The sequence below is a fragment of the Ceratina calcarata genome, unplaced genomic scaffold (assembly GCF_001652005.2).
Source record: "Ceratina calcarata isolate Rehan_Ccalc_2016 unplaced genomic scaffold, ASM165200v1 scaffold351.2, whole genome shotgun sequence".
In the NCBI taxonomy this organism is placed as follows: Eukaryota; Metazoa; Arthropoda; class Insecta; order Hymenoptera; family Apidae; genus Ceratina; species Ceratina calcarata.
The window spans coordinates 556,137-572,336 of record NW_017158043.1 but is presented as its reverse complement, the minus strand read 5'-3'; the positions used below and the strand labels follow the sequence as shown (position 1 = coordinate 572,336).

The 16,200-nt window shown below is 42.0% G+C and overlaps 6 protein-coding genes across 20 annotated transcripts in view; 3 read left to right on the top strand and 3 right to left on the bottom strand.

The window, feature by feature from the left end:
• The first annotated feature begins 291 nt into the window (after positions 1 to 291).
• On the top strand, positions 292 to 6,727 carry sws (patatin like phospholipase domain containing sws). Of its 5 annotated transcripts, none has more exons than XM_026813847.1 (16): positions 292 to 527; positions 691 to 1,092; positions 1,175 to 1,594; positions 1,668 to 1,993; positions 2,097 to 2,427; positions 2,506 to 2,799; positions 2,869 to 3,248; positions 3,344 to 3,512; positions 3,604 to 3,984; positions 4,050 to 4,325; positions 4,390 to 4,576; positions 5,006 to 5,122; positions 5,403 to 5,519; positions 5,620 to 5,940; positions 6,013 to 6,308; positions 6,486 to 6,727. In XM_026813847.1, exons 1-16 carry the CDS (start codon positions 522 to 524, stop codon positions 6,585 to 6,587), a joined length of 4,125 nt encoding a protein of 1,374 aa, XP_026669648.1. In that variant the 5' UTR covers positions 292 to 521; the 3' UTR covers positions 6,588 to 6,727. The 5 variants fall into 5 exon arrangements, with proteins under 5 accessions (XP_026669648.1, XP_026669647.1, XP_017880716.1 ...); XM_026813846.1 differs by having other exon boundaries at positions 2,058 to 2,427; XM_018025227.2 differs by lacking the exon at positions 5,006 to 5,122 and having other exon boundaries at positions 2,058 to 2,427.
• Positions 6,728 to 6,823: 96 nt separating this feature from the next.
• Positions 6,824 to 8,879, bottom strand: Fpgs1 (Folylpolyglutamate synthase 1). 2 transcript variants are annotated; one of them, XM_018025258.2, is made up of 3 exons: positions 8,495 to 8,879; positions 8,304 to 8,425; positions 6,824 to 8,233 (listed from the first exon to the last, which is right to left on the bottom strand). In XM_018025258.2, the coding sequence occupies exons 1-3, from the start codon at positions 8,546 to 8,548 to the stop codon at positions 6,910 to 6,912; spliced, it is 1,500 nt and encodes a 499-aa protein (XP_017880747.1). In that variant the 5' UTR covers positions 8,549 to 8,879; the 3' UTR covers positions 6,824 to 6,909. The 2 variants fall into 2 exon arrangements, with proteins under 2 accessions (XP_017880747.1, XP_017880746.1); XM_018025257.2 differs by having other exon boundaries at positions 8,595 to 8,879.
• Positions 8,830 to 12,868, top strand: Uck (Uridine-cytidine kinase). Of its 5 annotated transcripts, XR_003389236.1 has the most exons (6): positions 8,830 to 9,212; positions 9,353 to 9,609; positions 9,685 to 9,830; positions 9,891 to 10,037; positions 10,186 to 10,377; positions 10,470 to 10,559. XR_003389236.1 is itself a non-coding variant. In XM_018025273.2 (5 exons), the coding sequence occupies exons 1-5, from the start codon at positions 8,928 to 8,930 to the stop codon at positions 12,812 to 12,814; spliced, it is 864 nt and encodes a 287-aa protein (XP_017880762.1). In that variant the 5' UTR covers positions 8,830 to 8,927; the 3' UTR covers positions 12,815 to 12,868. The 5 variants fall into 5 exon arrangements, 4 of the variants coding, with proteins under 4 accessions (XP_017880762.1, XP_026669667.1, XP_017880761.1 ...); XM_018025273.2 differs by lacking the exons at positions 10,186 to 10,377; positions 10,470 to 10,559 and adding an exon at positions 12,786 to 12,868; XM_026813866.1 differs by having other exon boundaries at positions 10,186 to 10,562.
• Positions 12,218 to 13,829, bottom strand: ubl (Ubiquitin-like protein 5). Of its 5 annotated transcripts, none has more exons than XM_026813879.1 (3): positions 13,672 to 13,829; positions 12,507 to 12,687; positions 12,218 to 12,418 (listed from the first exon to the last, which is right to left on the bottom strand). In XM_026813879.1, exons 1-3 carry the CDS (start codon positions 13,672 to 13,674, stop codon positions 12,375 to 12,377), a joined length of 228 nt encoding a protein of 75 aa, XP_026669680.1. In that variant the 5' UTR covers positions 13,675 to 13,829; the 3' UTR covers positions 12,218 to 12,374. The 5 variants fall into 5 exon arrangements, with proteins under 5 accessions (XP_026669680.1, XP_017880783.1, XP_017880784.1 ...); XM_018025294.2 differs by lacking the exon at positions 13,672 to 13,829 and adding an exon at positions 12,896 to 12,988; XM_018025295.2 differs by lacking the exon at positions 13,672 to 13,829 and adding an exon at positions 12,896 to 12,987 and having other exon boundaries at positions 12,507 to 12,684.
• Positions 13,333 to 15,919, top strand: LOC108625338 (nucleolar complex protein 4 homolog). 2 transcript variants are annotated; one of them, XM_018025267.2, is made up of 7 exons: positions 13,333 to 13,491; positions 13,577 to 13,679; positions 13,920 to 14,333; positions 14,416 to 14,463; positions 14,558 to 14,779; positions 14,858 to 14,921; positions 15,016 to 15,919. In XM_018025267.2, exons 1-7 carry the CDS (start codon positions 13,354 to 13,356, stop codon positions 15,515 to 15,517), a joined length of 1,491 nt encoding a protein of 496 aa, XP_017880756.1. In that variant the 5' UTR covers positions 13,333 to 13,353; the 3' UTR covers positions 15,518 to 15,919. The 2 variants fall into 2 exon arrangements, with proteins under 2 accessions (XP_017880756.1, XP_017880755.1); XM_018025266.2 differs by having other exon boundaries at positions 14,558 to 14,921.
• Positions 15,915 to 16,200, bottom strand: part of Mps1 (dual specificity protein kinase monopolar spindle 1) — a 4,183-nt gene continuing 3,897 nt past the window's right edge. Inside the window, exon 5 of the mRNA XM_018025238.2 lies at positions 15,915 to 16,175. Within this exon, the coding sequence (XP_017880727.1) occupies positions 16,158 to 16,175 (18 nt within the window). The 3' untranslated portion in view covers positions 15,915 to 16,157. The remainder of the gene's footprint in view (positions 16,176 to 16,200) is intronic.

Here is a 16,200-nt window from a genome sequence, read left to right as displayed (position 1 = left end):
CTACGTTTAGACGACGTTGGCTCGAAATCGGATTAATAAATAAATAATTTTTATAAATGATAATTTTGTAGCTCGTATCGAAATTTTCACTCAAAATCCAGAACATTATTATTATCATTGAACATTCGAATTGGCAAAGGCAGATATGTATGCAGTAACATGTATTAAAATAAACTTCGGCAGTCGCTAAAATACTAACAAGTATTTAAAACTGTCGCTGTTAAATGTTACATACGTATAAATACAAATTTAAGTGCAAATGCAAATACATAGGATAATTGATTCGCAAGTTGCAAGCTTGAAAATTGAGTTGTGAGTGCGACTAAAATGGCGGTGGATGACTCGAGCGGAGTATCAAAGGTCATTAGTTCAGTGTAGACAAGTAACTTTTTGCATTCGAGCAAGTACATCTTTTCAATTCGTTTACATCGTGTTTCCAGCATCCATTGCTCGTGAGCTTTTGATGTGAATCTTCGTTAAGCAAATTTATTACACGCTAATGGAAGGAACGAATACTCGCTATGGAGGTTTGTTTCATTGCATACTTACATATTTCTGTATATAATTTGATCGAAACACGGACAATCCAATTTTCATTGATAATTCATTCATGCCAATGAAATCGAATATAACAAATATTCTCGAACAATGACAATTACTATCGAGCTAATTTATTGCTGTTCTTTACAGGTAGTGGAGTTGTTTAATAAATGTAATGAAAAATTGGGCTCTTACATTTTCTCAAGATTCATTGGCAGATTAATTGAACAATACCAAATATCCAAGATCGTATTTACGATCATAATATCGAGTCTCGTCGTTTTATTAATTGTATCTATTGCTATATTAAGAAAATGGAAGAACAAAGAATTTTTACCAGAGGTGAAAGAGTTCGTCGGAGTAGGCACGGGCAAGCCCAGATTCAGGAAAAGAGACAAGGTGCTCTTCTACGGGAGAAAGATGTTGCGCAAGGTAAAGTCGATCAGTGGCCAAGTACACGCAACTGGGCAAGGAAAAAAAAGAAAGGCTGTTATGAGATTTGCACGAAGACTCTTACAACTTAAGAAAGAGACTCAGCCGCAGCAATTAAAAGTATACAGATTTTAATTCACTTCTTTTTACGTTTGCTCGTTAGCACATTTCCTTGTAACGATTGCGATTGACACTCGAACAGGTTCTAGAACCACCTGCTGAATACTTAGAAGAAGACCTACGCCCCGGAGACAAAGTACCGCCCGATGCTCTGTACATGTTACAAAGCATCAGGGTGTTCGGCCACTTTGAGAAACCTGTATTTCTAAAATTGTGCAAGCACACCGAAATTGTGAACCTCCCAGCTGGGAGCACTCTGTTCAAGATCGGAGACCCGGACGAGAATTTGTTCATTGTGCAACAAGGCTTGGTCAACGTTTACATCACGGGACCCGATGGCTCTCAGATATCCTTGAAATTAGTGAAAACCGGCGAATCGGTAACTAGTCTTCTAAGCTTCACGGATGTACTTACTGGGCATACAAGTACCTACAAAACAGTGTCTGCCAGAACTGTCGAAGATTCCATCGTGGTCAAATTACCGATGAAGGCCTTTCAAGAGGTGCGACTTCTACGCCGAACCGAAACAAATAAATTCTCGTTCCTAACACACCACGCTTCGTGTATCTCTGCAGGTTTTCCAAGATCATCCCGATGCGTTCGTTCGAGTTATCCAGGTCATTATGGTCCGTCTTCAAAGAGTCACTTTCACTGCTCTGCATCAGTATCTCGGACTGTCCGCCGAATTAGTCAATCAAGGGTCGCACAAAAAGAAGCAGAGTCCATTCTCTGGATCGCCAGTCAGGTCGAGAACCAAAGAAAATTTTTCTACGCAGAACACGGAGAACCAGTTCAATGCGTCTGCAGCCGGTTTATCGGATCACGACGCAGGTGAAGCGTCCTACCGTGATAATTCTTCGGTTTCTAGTCATCAGAGCGTACCGATCGTCATAAGTCGACGGTAAGTCCCAGAGGAATGGCTTGCAATGAAAACTACGCTTTTATTAACGTTTGGTTCACGATAGGCCGAGAACTAATCTTGATTGGAAAAATCAAAACTTAAGTCCGCAATCAGGTCAAAACGCAGCTGACATGGTACCGGAATGTGATTCTCATTGGACAAATTCTTCGCCTTTGACGCCGCAGCAAGGGTCGCAGCAAGGATCGCAACCGGACGTGGTGCACACGGGAAATTCGCAACCAGCTAAGAAACGATCTATCACCACCGTTGAACCAGTGCAGCAACCGCTGGACGAAGTACAGCTCGTGCAGATCGCTACGGAAGCATTCGTCCGAGAGCTCGGCTTAGAAGACGATTCGATACTCAAGGATGGGAAAGTTCAGATCAGAGAAGCACCAGCCGGAACTTATTTAATGAAAGAGGAGTCCCACAAGGTGAGGATCTCTTTGACACTCGTAGGCATCGTTCGTAAGAGTTTCCAATTTCTTTGTACCCGTTAACGCTCCTTTCAGGATGTCGCACTCGTCTACGTCGTGTCTGGTTCGTTGTCAGTCAGTCAACGCGTTTCCGAAGGTAGAGACGCGGGGCAAGAAGTTCACATGTTTACCGCTCATCAAGGTGAAATCGTCGGTGGTCTAGCTGTGTTAACCGGCGAACCTTCTTTCTATACCATTCGGGCGAAACATTCTAGTCGTATAGCGCTTCTCAGTAAGCCAACATTTTTCGCTGTCATGTGCGAACAGCCTACCGTCGTGTTGCACGTCGCGCATTCGGTCGTTCGAAGACTGAGTCCTTTCGTGAGACAGGTATAGATACTTGACGGTTCATCCTATTGTCCGATCGGTACCGATGGATCATTCTACTTTTCTCGCAAGGTCGATTTTGCTCTCGACTGGCTGTTCCTCGAAAGTGGAAGAGCAGTGTATCGACAAGGGGACGAGTCAGACTCGACGTTCATCGTATTAAGCGGCCGACTTCGGTCCGTGATCACGTATGAAAACGGGAAGAAGGAACTCGTGGCGGAGTACGGGAAGGGCGATCTGGTGGGAATCGTGGAAATGGTCACGCAGACACCACGGTCGACAACGGTCATGGCAGTACGCGACTCCGAACTAGCAAAGCTTCCCGAGGGTCTGTTTAACGTTATAAAACTTCGGTACCCGATAGTGGTTACGAGGCTTATTAATTTATTGGGACACCGTATACTCGGCACCTGGCAGCAAGCGCACACGAAGAATAGCAGTAACGATAAACAGTACGCGAACTGAAACATTTTATCAACAGCCGATGTGACTGCTCTCTTCGGTTTTCTCCCGGTTCGACTTACATTGCACAATTCTTTTTACGTAGACGAGCTGCCGCGACGGTTGACGCACGACCGGCTCAAGTGAACTTCTCGACCGTTGCGATAGTCCCGGTATCGGACGATGTCCCACTGACAGCATTCACGTATGAGCTTTATCATTCGTTGTGTGCAATCGGGCCATGCTTACGGCTTACATCCGACGTCGTGCGAAAGGTACGCAATTATTGCCGACGAACGGTCTTTCAATTTTCAATCACCAACGATCAAATTATACTAAGCATATATTTCCCTTTATGACGAATAGACATTAGGTAGCACTACGATGGAACCCGCGAACGAATACCGCTTGACGTCGTGGCTCGCGCAGCAAGAGGACCAACACCGTATCTCGTTGTATCAATGCGATCCAACGTACACGTTGTGGACTCAACGCTGCGTTCGGCAAGCCGACTGCATTCTTATCGTGGGTTTAGGAGACAAACCTCCTTCGATAGGCAGGACGGAACGCGAGGTCGAACGGTTAGTAATGAGGACGCAAAAGGAGTTAGTGCTTCTGCACAGGGAACAAGGCGGACAACGGCCTACGAACACTGTACAGTGGCTGAACATGAGATCTTGGGTTTCTAGTCATCATCATATTCAATGCCCGAAACGGATGTTTACGAGGAGATCTCAGTATAGAATTGTAAGATCCCGGAAGTTCCCTCGTTGAACGAGAACACGTTAAGAGCGTGATCCCTTGTTTTACAGAACGAGTTGTATTCCAAAGTCTTGATGTCCGAGCCAAACGTGCACAGCGACTTCAGCAGGCTTGCTCGTTGGTTGACCGGCACCTCGGTCGGACTTGTACTTGGAGGTGGAGGAGCTAGGGGAGCAGCCCACGTGGGTATGCTCAAGGCGATTATGGAGGCTGGTATTCCTATAGACATGGTCGGTGGAGTTAGCATCGGAGCATTTATGGGCGCTTTGTGGTGTATGGAGAAAAATATAACGACTACGACGCAGAAAGCTCGCGAATGGTCCAAAGTAAATATTTCAATCGACACCGTGGTTTGCTACGTTACCGTCATTCATGTATTTTCCCGGACAGAAAATGACCCAATGGTGGAGGCAAATAATGGACTTAACGTATCCAGTGACTTCGATGTTCTCGGGAAAAGATTTCAATAACACGATTCTCGCAACGTTTGGAGAGACGTACATAGAAGACTTGTGGTTACCGTACTTCACGATAACTACAGACATCACCGATTCTTGTATGCGTACGCATACACACGGTCTGTATACAAAGGAAAAAATACAATACTTATCGAAGCATTGACAGTTTCCAGTTTCTCTTTGATCAAATTCTGCGTAAGGTACAAAGTCGAGCTAGTTAATTAACTGGAAACTCTCTCGCTGTTTTGGTGAAACTTGTAGAACTTATAGACACGTTTCTAGTTCAAAAATATATTTTTACTTTTTTACTCTAATTCAAATGAGCATGTATGTAGAGAGAGAGAGTATGCGCGAAAGCTTTCGAACAGCGGGAGTGAGCTTCCTGGGTAATGACGTACTCTCCGTTTCGTATCGTTCACCGTACATACAATTTCCCCTTCGGAAACGTAACGTACATCGTGCACTTGTAAAGAAGTATAGCGAGGAAATAAAGCGTACGAAATTTACGAGATAGATGTATATTTAAAGACTTAATTCGTCGTGTTTAGGATCGCTGTGGCGGTACATTCGAGCTTCGATGTCTTTGTCTGGTTATATGCCACCCATGTGTGACCCGGTCGATGGCCATCTCCTGCTCGACGGCGGGTACGTCAATAACCTTCCAGGTAACTTGAGCGTCACGTTAAAACAAGTGCGTCTGATTGTGTGTCACGCGTGGTTCTATGAAAAGTACTTCGAGTCGAACGCACGAACGCTCTCGAATCGAAGTATCGTCCGTATTGTAATCTTTTTTTCTTTAATTTTATCAAATCACTCGAGAAACAATGTCGTATCAGCGGACGAGAACGTTCACTGATACAAGATTTGTCAACAAGCGCATTGTAAAGCTCACTCCCGTTGATGAAAGATGCATTTGTCAAATTCTGAATAGCTAAGTGAACTCAGGTTTGCTATGGAGATACATTCGAGCCAGTATGACCATTGCGGGGGTCTTTCCTCCTATTTGCGACCCTCTTGACGGGCATCTTTTGGTCGATGGGTGTTATGTTAATAACGTTCCAGGTACCTTAAACCTGTACTGTTTATTTTTCTCATAGAAACGTTGTTTCGTTTGCCACGAATAACATTCAACGTATACGGCTGTACGATCTGTTTGTTTAAGCTGACGAAATGTTGAGGCAAGGAGCGCATCACATCTTGGCCATCGACGTCGGGTCGCAAGACGACACGGATTTAACGAATTATGGAGATTCATTGTCCGGCTGGTGGTTACTGTGGAAACGATGGAATCCGTTCGCGACTCCCGTCAAAGTTCCAAATTTACCGGACATACAATCCAGGCTGGCGTACGTAAGTTGCGTACGACAGTTGGAGGAAGTGAAGAATTCAGATTACTGCGAGTACATCAGGCCACCGATCGATAAATATAAAACTCTTCAATTCACTAATTTCGATGAGATCAAGGACGTCGGATATCAGCATGGCAAGTCGATCTTTATTTATGATTCGAACTCTCTGACTGTGCATAGACCGTTGAACCCGGTACTGATTCCAGGGAAGACTTATTTCGAGGGGCAATTGAAAGCCGGAGTGTTGCCGCGTTTCAATGCTGACAGAGAGAATGCTCGCGCGTTGCGGGCCAAGCACCAGGCTGCGAATCAACAGACCGTGCCCTCGTACACGTTCACGGATTTGGCGCAGATGGTGTGCAAAGTCTCTAGCGGGAACAGATACGTTGACCTGGAGATCGATTCCGACACGGATGAGATGGAGGAGTACGAAGCAGACTTGGAAGAAGACGCACAAGAAGTAGGTTATGCCTCTGAACCCACTGCCGGTATTCTTGATCAGGTATTGTTATTTATTTTACATTTACTTTCGATTCTACTCTCAATTGCTCGCATACCTCCAATTTGAACGATGGCACTTTCATTCGCTCGACGGACGCCGTTCGTTCAATGAGACGAACACGAAATGTTTCTCGTTCTAGTAAAGTGCAAAACAAAAGTATATTTTTATGCGTTTCAGAGTCCCGATGAAAGTCGTCTACGACGGAGAACTGGCGTTTCTTTGAGTTTATCTGACACGGAAGCAGAATCAGAGCTAGATTATCATAGCAAAATGTTTTAAACGTTTCGTTTCATTCTTATTTTAACATCACATGTTTCCGGTGCTCGCACGGATACGTGACAACAGTCGTGTAACTCACTTGTCATGTACAAATTATTATAACAACTAGTTTTATGGAAAAATATATTTATACTGAAGTACAAATTGTTTATGAAGATGTATCTACACTTCGGTATTGTCTTCGAGACGACGCTAAGTATCTGATCACTGTATTGTTAGAAACCGATACGGTTGTTATTACAGTTACTAAATATACGATTCTATTGTTTGTATAAAAAATGCTCTCGTTGTAAGTTACACGAACGTACCACGCGATCTTTCGTTAGTATTGCGTTTTCATCGACAAATGCGGATCTAAAACGGCAAGGACCGCGCCTATCAAATGTAGCGACCCCGTGACGAGTATCTGATACCTTTCACCGTTCTCGTAACTACTCTCCGACTCTGTTCCGTTTTTTATATACTGGAAAACTTGAAGAACGTCGCGCGCGACGACAGAATTCGTACCCCATACTCTCGCGTTCACTTCGCATTTCACTATTTGTTCATCCGACGCGACGTAATTCATGTCGTCGTCTAAACTTTGAATCCCAGCAAAGTTAGGCACGAAATACGCCTTGTGAAAACGTAGAGGCTTTAACAGCGACAATAGAATAGTCGGGTCTCGGGTGCCAGACGTATTGAAGATTAACAGTCTTCTCCCATTTTTACCGCTAAGATCAGTGAACCAAGAAATGCAACATTTCATACTTTCGATCGTGTGCGCACCGTCTAAGAAAAAATTCCCGAGGCTACTTCTCATGTATTGCATCCGACCTGGCCATTTACAGCCAGCTAATCCTATCGCGATCTTGTCCGTGGACACAGTTACTTGAGAGTTCGTAACCGTATCGTAAGAACCGTCGTTCACAACGTTACGTGCTACGGTCGAAAATTTATTTCTGTTGGACGATATCCATTCGGTAGCTATCTGAATAGCCAAAGACGCGTTCTGTTGCCTCGTCATATTTCTCACTTCGTGAACGGGCGTAAGATTCTCCCATTTATACTCGTCGAACCGCGGAACGACGTGTAATTTACATTTTAGTTCGATCGCTCGTCTTTCTAATACGCGCATTGCTTGCGGCGACTGCGGAACGGAGAATGCGACGGTCCCGGGTTTAAAAATGCCTGATTTCTGGTAAGCTATGTCTTCGATAGTATCGCCTAGTAAATTGGTATGTTCCAGTGCCAAACTAGTTATACCTACGCATACAGGGTTTCTTACTACATTCGTACTGTCGTATAAACCACCGATCCCGACCTCGATTATAGCGACGTCGACGTTCTCGTCCAAGAAAATGTTGAACATGAGAATCGTGAGGAATTTAAAATACATAGGCATATCGCATTCGTGTTCCTTTGCATCCTCTAGCTTTCTGTATACTTTCCAGAAATATTCAGCGAAAAGCGACTCACTTATTGGACGTCCATTTATTCTTATGCGTTCCCTTACAGTGACCAAATGCGGAGAACTAAAGAATCCAGTCTTAAAGTTATGTTCACGTAAGATAGACTCTGTATAAGCACAAGTGGAACCTTTCCCTTTCGTACCTGCCACGTGTATGACTGACAATGAATCTAATCTTTCGAGTGTAACACCAGACCTACGAACGACACATGCACCAGATCATTTCCATGTCCAACGAACAATATCAGTGTACAAGAAATTTTTACCTTACTAAATATTTTACCGTATCGAGGAATTTAAGCGGACTACGTGCTTGAGACTTGTCTTTCGTTGCCGAGTTTAAATAATCCCTATTAGACAGTAATTTATACAACGTTTTCACGGCAGTCTGCAAAAAAATATAAGTACAAATGTATTCAATTTATCCGTTTAACGCGTGACCCAATAATCCTTATACCTTATAGAGATCGTTATAACAGGAAATCTTATCGAGTGCTCTTTCCATGATCATACAAAAAATCTATGAACTTTGAACCCCAATAAACATACGATGTTACCTCGTATCTGTCCGTCGTGTGAACGCATCGTTTCACAGACGTATTCGACATTTTCCTGCTGTACAACAAAACTGGGCTATCTTTTATTATATAAACGTTCGCACACGTTGCAAGAAAAGTAGAAAAACGGTGGATGCGGCGTGCATGGAGCTGTAAAAAACTTCGACCTTGCATCTCGTGCGTGCGATATCCCGCCGCTGAATCCCGCTGCCGCCGGCGTGAACAAGCGTTGGCAAACGTTTTCGCTATTCCTCGACGCACGGCGCTGTGGAGAGTAAGTGTCAGCGTGTTCCATAAATATCGTCGGCGAGTACGCGCACGCGTTTACGTCTAATGATTTACAGTAATTTACGTGTCTGCATTTCTATCGGCAAACCTGCTGCTGGAATCAATCGTGTCGTACGTAAAATTGAGCTCGCGGCATCGTCCCTCAAAGTCGGTGTTCGTTCGCCTCGTGTCACCTCGACAAATTCGTACAAACGTTCGACAATGGCAGACATGTCGATGAACATTGTTACCCCGCGGAAAATGTCTTTCGGTATCAGTGGAAAGTTGAACGGTTTGGACAGCAAGACACCTTTCTTGATCGGTGTCTCGGGTGGTACCGCCAGCGGGAAGGTGAGTAGCAGGTGACCCTTCCCCGGCTTTCGTTTTACTTCGATTCTATGTTCATCGTTCTGTACAAGATGCATTTGTAATCTTCACCCGGCTACACGAATCGTTCAATCGAAATTTAAGTATTTTGTTCAACGTTTCAGTCGACGGTATGTAAACGCATAATGGAGAAACTGGGACAAGTAGACATGGATCACATGCAGCGGCAAGTAGTTTGTATTTCGCAAGACAGTTTTTACCGGGACTTAACACCGGCCGAGAAACTGAAGGCGGAGAGAGGTCAATATAATTTCGATCATCCCGACGCGTTCGACAATGACAAGATACTTCAAACGTTGCAAGACATACTAGCCGGAGTGAAATGCGAGATACCAGCCTATGATTACAGGACAAACAGTCTGTGAGTATTTACCACTATTGCGATCCATTCGACGCTTCACAATTATGCATCTAATGTCGTCGTTGGGAATTGCAGGATGAAAGACCAGGTCACGACAATTTATCCTGCCGACGTAGTTTTGTTCGAAGGCATTTTAGTATTTTATTTTCCCAAAATACGCGATCTGTTTCATATGAAACTGTTCGTCGACACAGACTCGGACACAAGACTAGCTAGAAGAGGTATTTGTCGAGCACTGTTAATTTCCCCTTTCCGTTTTCTATATACCATTGTTTTTACAGTACCGAGAGACATAAAAGAGAGAGGGAGGGATTTAGATTATGTGCTGAATCAGTACATGAATTTTGTAAAGCCTGCCTTCGAAGAATTCTGTCTTCCTACTAAGAAATTCGCTGACGTCATTATACCAAGGGGTGCCGACAATACAGGTAAATCATAGGATTACTGTGCATACAGCAGTTATACACAATTTACCGACACGTGAATTAATTAGATTTTGATACCGTTTTATATCGAACGTATAACGGGCACTGTTGATTCGATCATAATAATTAATTCACATTGCATCGTAACTAGGATTCATTCGTCTCAAGTCTGCACCTAATTAGTAATAGAAATAGTCGCAAGAACGGTTCGTTCCGGCTGTCGTTGAAATGTCGCGTACGTCCCGGCGGGGCTTAGGTGCAGATTTGGAATGATAAGGCAGCTTAAAATTGTGTCCTTCATAATTAAACGTGTATACTACATAGCGATCATGGGTGCTGCCTGGTATGTAAAGTCTGTGAAAAGCTGTCTTTTAAGTTAGTGCAAGACGAAGGTCATATAAAAACGTACATGGTTTGGTTGTTGTATGTTTGCAGTGGCAATAGACCTTATAGTGCACCACATCTGGGACATTTTGCGTTTGAAAAAGGCTGAAAACTCATCCGGGCAGCATCCATACACCCATCAACATAGGCGTTCCTCGACATCATCCGACATGCTCAGCAGATGATTTTAGCATGATAGTCGTTCGCTTATAAGCACCGTGTTTTTATATAACGTACACTGACATAGAACCGAGTAACCTTAAAAAAAACCCTTTTTTCTTTTTCTAAGTACACGACATGTCTATTCTCTATACTTATACAACTGTATTTGTACAACGTTTATACGTAACGATAAGCAGGCAAAAACATACTGCTTCTGCGTGCATCGGCATCAAGCCCCTCACCGGGTATAATTCATTTTTCATTGTTCCTAAGAATCGGACATAGTGTATGATTATACAGAGTAGTTTGTCCGAATACTATAATTCCAATAATACTGCATAATAATTCAAATTTATACATATATACATTGATTTACAATGAAAATGAAGCCAGAAATAGTCATTTATAAAAATCCATATTCATTATTATTTATCTAAACGGAATTACGCATGTTTTCACTTTAGATTTTTATACATCGATGTTACTTCTAGATCGATTCAATGTTTTACGCCTCATTGCAACAACAAACTTTGTTCAAATGAAATTTTGTTGGGAAAGAAACGAACGATTTAAGCGAGAGCATGGAGCATAAAATGTTCGCATAATTCTTCGAAATGTGATACCGTTAATTGAAATCAGTGCATTATTTCTATACTGCCATGTTCGAGAATATTTAATTATATATTATTCCGTGTGGTGCTAATCCGTTTCGGTGATGCTCGTTTTTTAAACGCTCAAACCATTGCGATCCCGATTGAGTCGTGTCACGGGACAATTATAATTTAACTTATGTACGATTTGGCATACTATTTGTTTAGACTGTATAAGTAGTGTAATAATAAAACAGACCGGAATTCGCGTCGATATTTAATTTACCTCTGATCGTTTCTATATAATGTATTATTTTGTTACAGTGGCGATAGATTTGATAGTACAACATATAAGAGACATCTTAAGCAACAGAGGTAGAGTTACAATGCACCCTGAGTTATCAGTAAACAGGACAGAAAAATTATCTAGGCCACATTAATTTATATAGTTTTAAACATCGACGAATAAGTTCAGTTATGACATTCTCCTTTTCGTTACTTTCTTCAATACTCACATTCGTTTTTTAACGTGTAAGTTTTATACTACATTATACGTACCTAAAGTGATGTAACTTAATTTCTGTTTTTAGTATTATACTCATTGCTAGACCGCGGATTTAATGCATTTACGAAACGATCGAGTCTGGCGAGTGACGGATAAAGATCGTGCAAAACAGAAATAGCAAACGCACGGTGCAATGATTTAAGTTTAAAGAGAACTGCAGTTCGAATTAATTTTCTTAACTGACTCCTATCTGTTTCGCATAAAAATCCGCCGTCTACTTATTACTTCTGTGCGTACATAGAAACTTGAAACTATCGAAGAGTACCTCTCGTATTGATGTCACAAAGGCATTGGTACAAAGTGTTATATTTAATAATACGTATGTAAAGAGAAATATATTTCCGAGGATTGAATTTGTAAAAAGTAATGTATCAAATTGCAACAAGACACCTAGTCAATGAATAGCAATATTAAACGGTGAGCTCAGTCATTGTGAACGTAAGCTAGTAGCAATAATTTAAACTAAGATTGTTTTCTCGCTGTTGCCATTTACAATTGTTTATTGAACGCCTGTTATGTACATCGTGTATTTAAACATCATACAAAATAGAAAATCAAGAAACACTTACTGCTGTTATCGTTGTCGTAGTGTTTAAGTATGTTTAGGATTGTAACTGATCTAAGATCGCTTATCAGCAATTATTGGTAATAAAGTTCTAAATTCATCCCATCGTGAATTTCATCTGGATCGTCGAGTCAAGTGAAAAAGCTGTATCGATATATCATAAATATGTCGTTCGGCGTAAAAATATATTTCGTTTGAAAGGATACAGTCTTGCAGTTTTATGTGATCCTTAAAGATAGTATACCACTTTTTCAGGACAATCTTTTCCCAATGCGTCCCGGTCTGGGCTGCTATCAATTTTTTCAAATCCCCTATCGTATCGTCCGGATTACACTTGACTCGTACTTTTTTCCCAAGACGATCGTTACATGTTATTTCGAGCATCTTCTAACGTGATCAAAACATCAAATTAATGATTTTACACACAAACGCAGTGTATGCGTTTAACTACAGTTCAATTGATATTTGTAATAAAATGTTCGCAGGTTGTAAGATATTATACTTAATCGATTGAAGACCGTGACGAACCGGATAATAGATTGAAAAATCTGTCGAACGAAAACTTGAAGAGCAGAAAATAGGTACGCGTACTCACAATGTATATTAACGTCGATAGAACGATAGACGGATAACGGAAATTTTACTACTGGCTGCAGTGGCTGTGGCTGCGTGTCGGCGCGTCTTTGCTCGTGAACGCTCGTGAAACTGAATATTGATATACTCGTTCGCAGCTAACGAATTCCCAAATTCTAACACAACTTCGCACGTATATCGATAACCAGGGTTACAAAACTGAAGATACAAACAATGCAAATGATACGGACGATGATATTGACTTGACGGAGTATCCTTATCGATCTTCTTCAAAACCGATAGAAACAGAAACACTTAACTCGCGCTCTTGCACTGACCGACTCTGCAGTACACGTCTACGGAACAAGGTGGTTTCGGAGGAAAGTAAGGACGCAACGAATACGAGATACGTTCGCGTATTCTCGACAGACCTTACAACAATCTCGTGCCATTGCCGAATTCGTGTACGACCATACGACAATGGCGGACGCGATAGATCTTCCCGGCGCTTCACCCAGCCAAAAAATGTCGTCGAAACTTTTAAGACAAAAGGCACAGGAATTTCTAACGTCTAGGAAACACGCGAACAATTTAGTAGATATAATTTCTCAGTGGGACGTAAGTACGAGTCCGAGGATCATTTAAAACCGATACGGATACGTCGAGCTTCAAAGGTTACTCATTTACTGAAATTCTTCACCAGGAATCTACCTTGTCCTGCCTTCTCACGATAGAAACGATATTCGTCGAGGTTCTAAGGAGAGGCGACATGTATTTAGAACGTACGATATCCCTTACCATTTCAGGTATGTTCGTATAATTCTACATCTTCTATTATTCGGCGATACCTCTCGATGCACGTATGACTGCTCCGAGTAGCCTATGCATGGAAATTGCACATTCTTACGTTGCACTTTGTGAAAACCATTTCCGGGCACAAAGTTTCAGCGTAAAGACGAGACTGAATTGCCCCTTTATTTTGTAAAACCCTCCCCCCCCCCCCCCAAGACACGTGAAACAGCTTTTCCATAAGATTTCTGAAACAGAGCCAAGCCCCGAAGCGAGATACATCGAGTGGTTGAGAAACTGTTACGAGGAGGTGTGGGAGAAAATATTGGATTCGATGGAGAAGTACAGACCTGCCGTGAAACAGCAAGCCCTGACTACCGCCATAAAGCTTATGGCCGAAGAAGGTAGAAATCCGTTGGAACCGATCGGGAATGTGGGATACTATTTTCCTCTTCATCGATTAAAACCTATGTTGATGAAGCTGCTGTCGCCGGAGGAGGACAATACTAATTTAATATCTAGATTTCAAGAGGTTACAGAGTACCCCGACGCTCTTTATTATACGTGGAAATGTCTTCCATCCCTTACCCCGAAGAGACAACCGCACGAAATTTATATTCAGAATCTGCTCGAACTCATACACAAATTGTCACTGCCAAAGGAAATCGAAGGTACAGATCGAAGAGACGACTGAACGTAATGCTGACTTTCAATGATCAACGTCTAATGTCGAATTTTGATGAATTGTTCCAGAAAGTAAAATGTCTGAGAATAAGAATTTATTGTGTAAGCCGCATCAAGGTAAGAATTTCCGTCTTTCAATTCGAAATCTTCAACGAACAATAGAACCGACTCGTATTCGTTTCTTATATGTTTGACTCTTCTCTCCTGTTAGCTACCAAAAGTTTTGTATGGGATCAAGCTGGAGCGAGACGCGCATTGAATAAAGTCTGGGCTTGCGTCATGCATTGGGAATTGACGCCGCAGTCGCACAAAAAACTGTTAATAGTTCTTTTAGAAAGAGTTATGCCGCACTTAGAAAAGCCCGTTTTACTAACAGATTTTCTTATGGATTCCTTGGATGCTGATGGGCCGATCGGCTTACTCGCATTACAGGGTGTGTTTTTACTAGTTACTAAACACAACCTGGAATATCCTAATATCTTTACCAAACTTTATTCTATGTTTGAACCAGAAATATTTCACACAAAGTACAAACCACGCTTGTTTTATTTGTCCGATCTTTTCCTCAGTTCAACGTAAGTGCTTCAAGTAATTTCAAATAAGCGTGCATTATCTCCGCGGTTCGTCCGCCAAATCAAACGTGTTACTTTCAATTGTTCTTCTTCTCAGGCACTTACCGGAAGCGTTAGTTGCGGCTTTTGCAAAAAGGCTCGCACGTTTGACCCTCGTAGCACCGCCCGAAGATATTCTTATCATCTTGCTTTTCGTTGGAAACCTCCTGCTCAGGCATCCGGGCCTGAAACGTCTCATTGATCGTCCGCAAGGAGGAGAGACGGAGCAAAATAACGGTGCCGGGGACCCGTTCTTAATGGAAGAACGAGACCCTTTGTCGAGCAATGCTCTCCTCAGTAGCCTTTGGGAGATCAAGGCCTTACAATGGCACATAATGCCGAGTATTGCTAGCACCGCCCGTTTTATTCGTGAACCCCTCCCTTCGGTAGAATACGACATGGCATCGGCGTTGGAACGTACAGGAGGACATTTATTCGACAGTGAATTAAAGAACAAGGTGAAAGATATTATGTTGACGTTCGAGAGACCTAACTCGATGATGTTACCGAAGGGTGAAAGATTGTTACAATATTGGCAACTGACGACGACGATGCACTGACTGGAGATGTTGAAATTATACGTTACACGAGCATGTCGTGCAGTATGCATTGTCATCGCAAAAGTACGAAGGAGTTGTTTCTTTTTCTCCCCCCGACAAGAAAAACGCGAACGGAACGATCCGAAGATTCTGCGTTTTTTACACGTTTAGAAAAGAAGAAGATAGTATGGAAGTATTGCATACTTTTGTATTATTTTAAATCTAAAATTAATCGCAACGGAATTGATTCAGTACAGAATTTCACGAGCAACATGTAGATATGTATTTTGTAGACTCTTCAATCGTGCAACCTGTCTAGCCGTAGTAGATACCGATACTTGTGAATGCTACCGATTCTGTTAAACAAAGTCATTTGTATGCATGGATGTGTGATATAATAAAGTGAAACATATTTTAATTTAATAGATCGCCCGTGTTTCATTTACGATGCGGGCAGTTTTACTCAATGTGCGTACATGAACTGGGCTCTAGAAAAATACCATGGTACAATTTTCATTTCAACCAGTATAGAAATAATCGCATACTTCACTATGATACAATAAAATAAGCGTCCTATGTATTATTGCCAGTTGTTATGTATAAAACAAAACCTATGTACGTAATTAGCGGTACTTAATTCGAATAGTTTCGTCAGTATCATCTATCGACTCTCCAAAATCTGTAACATAAACGAGATTTATATA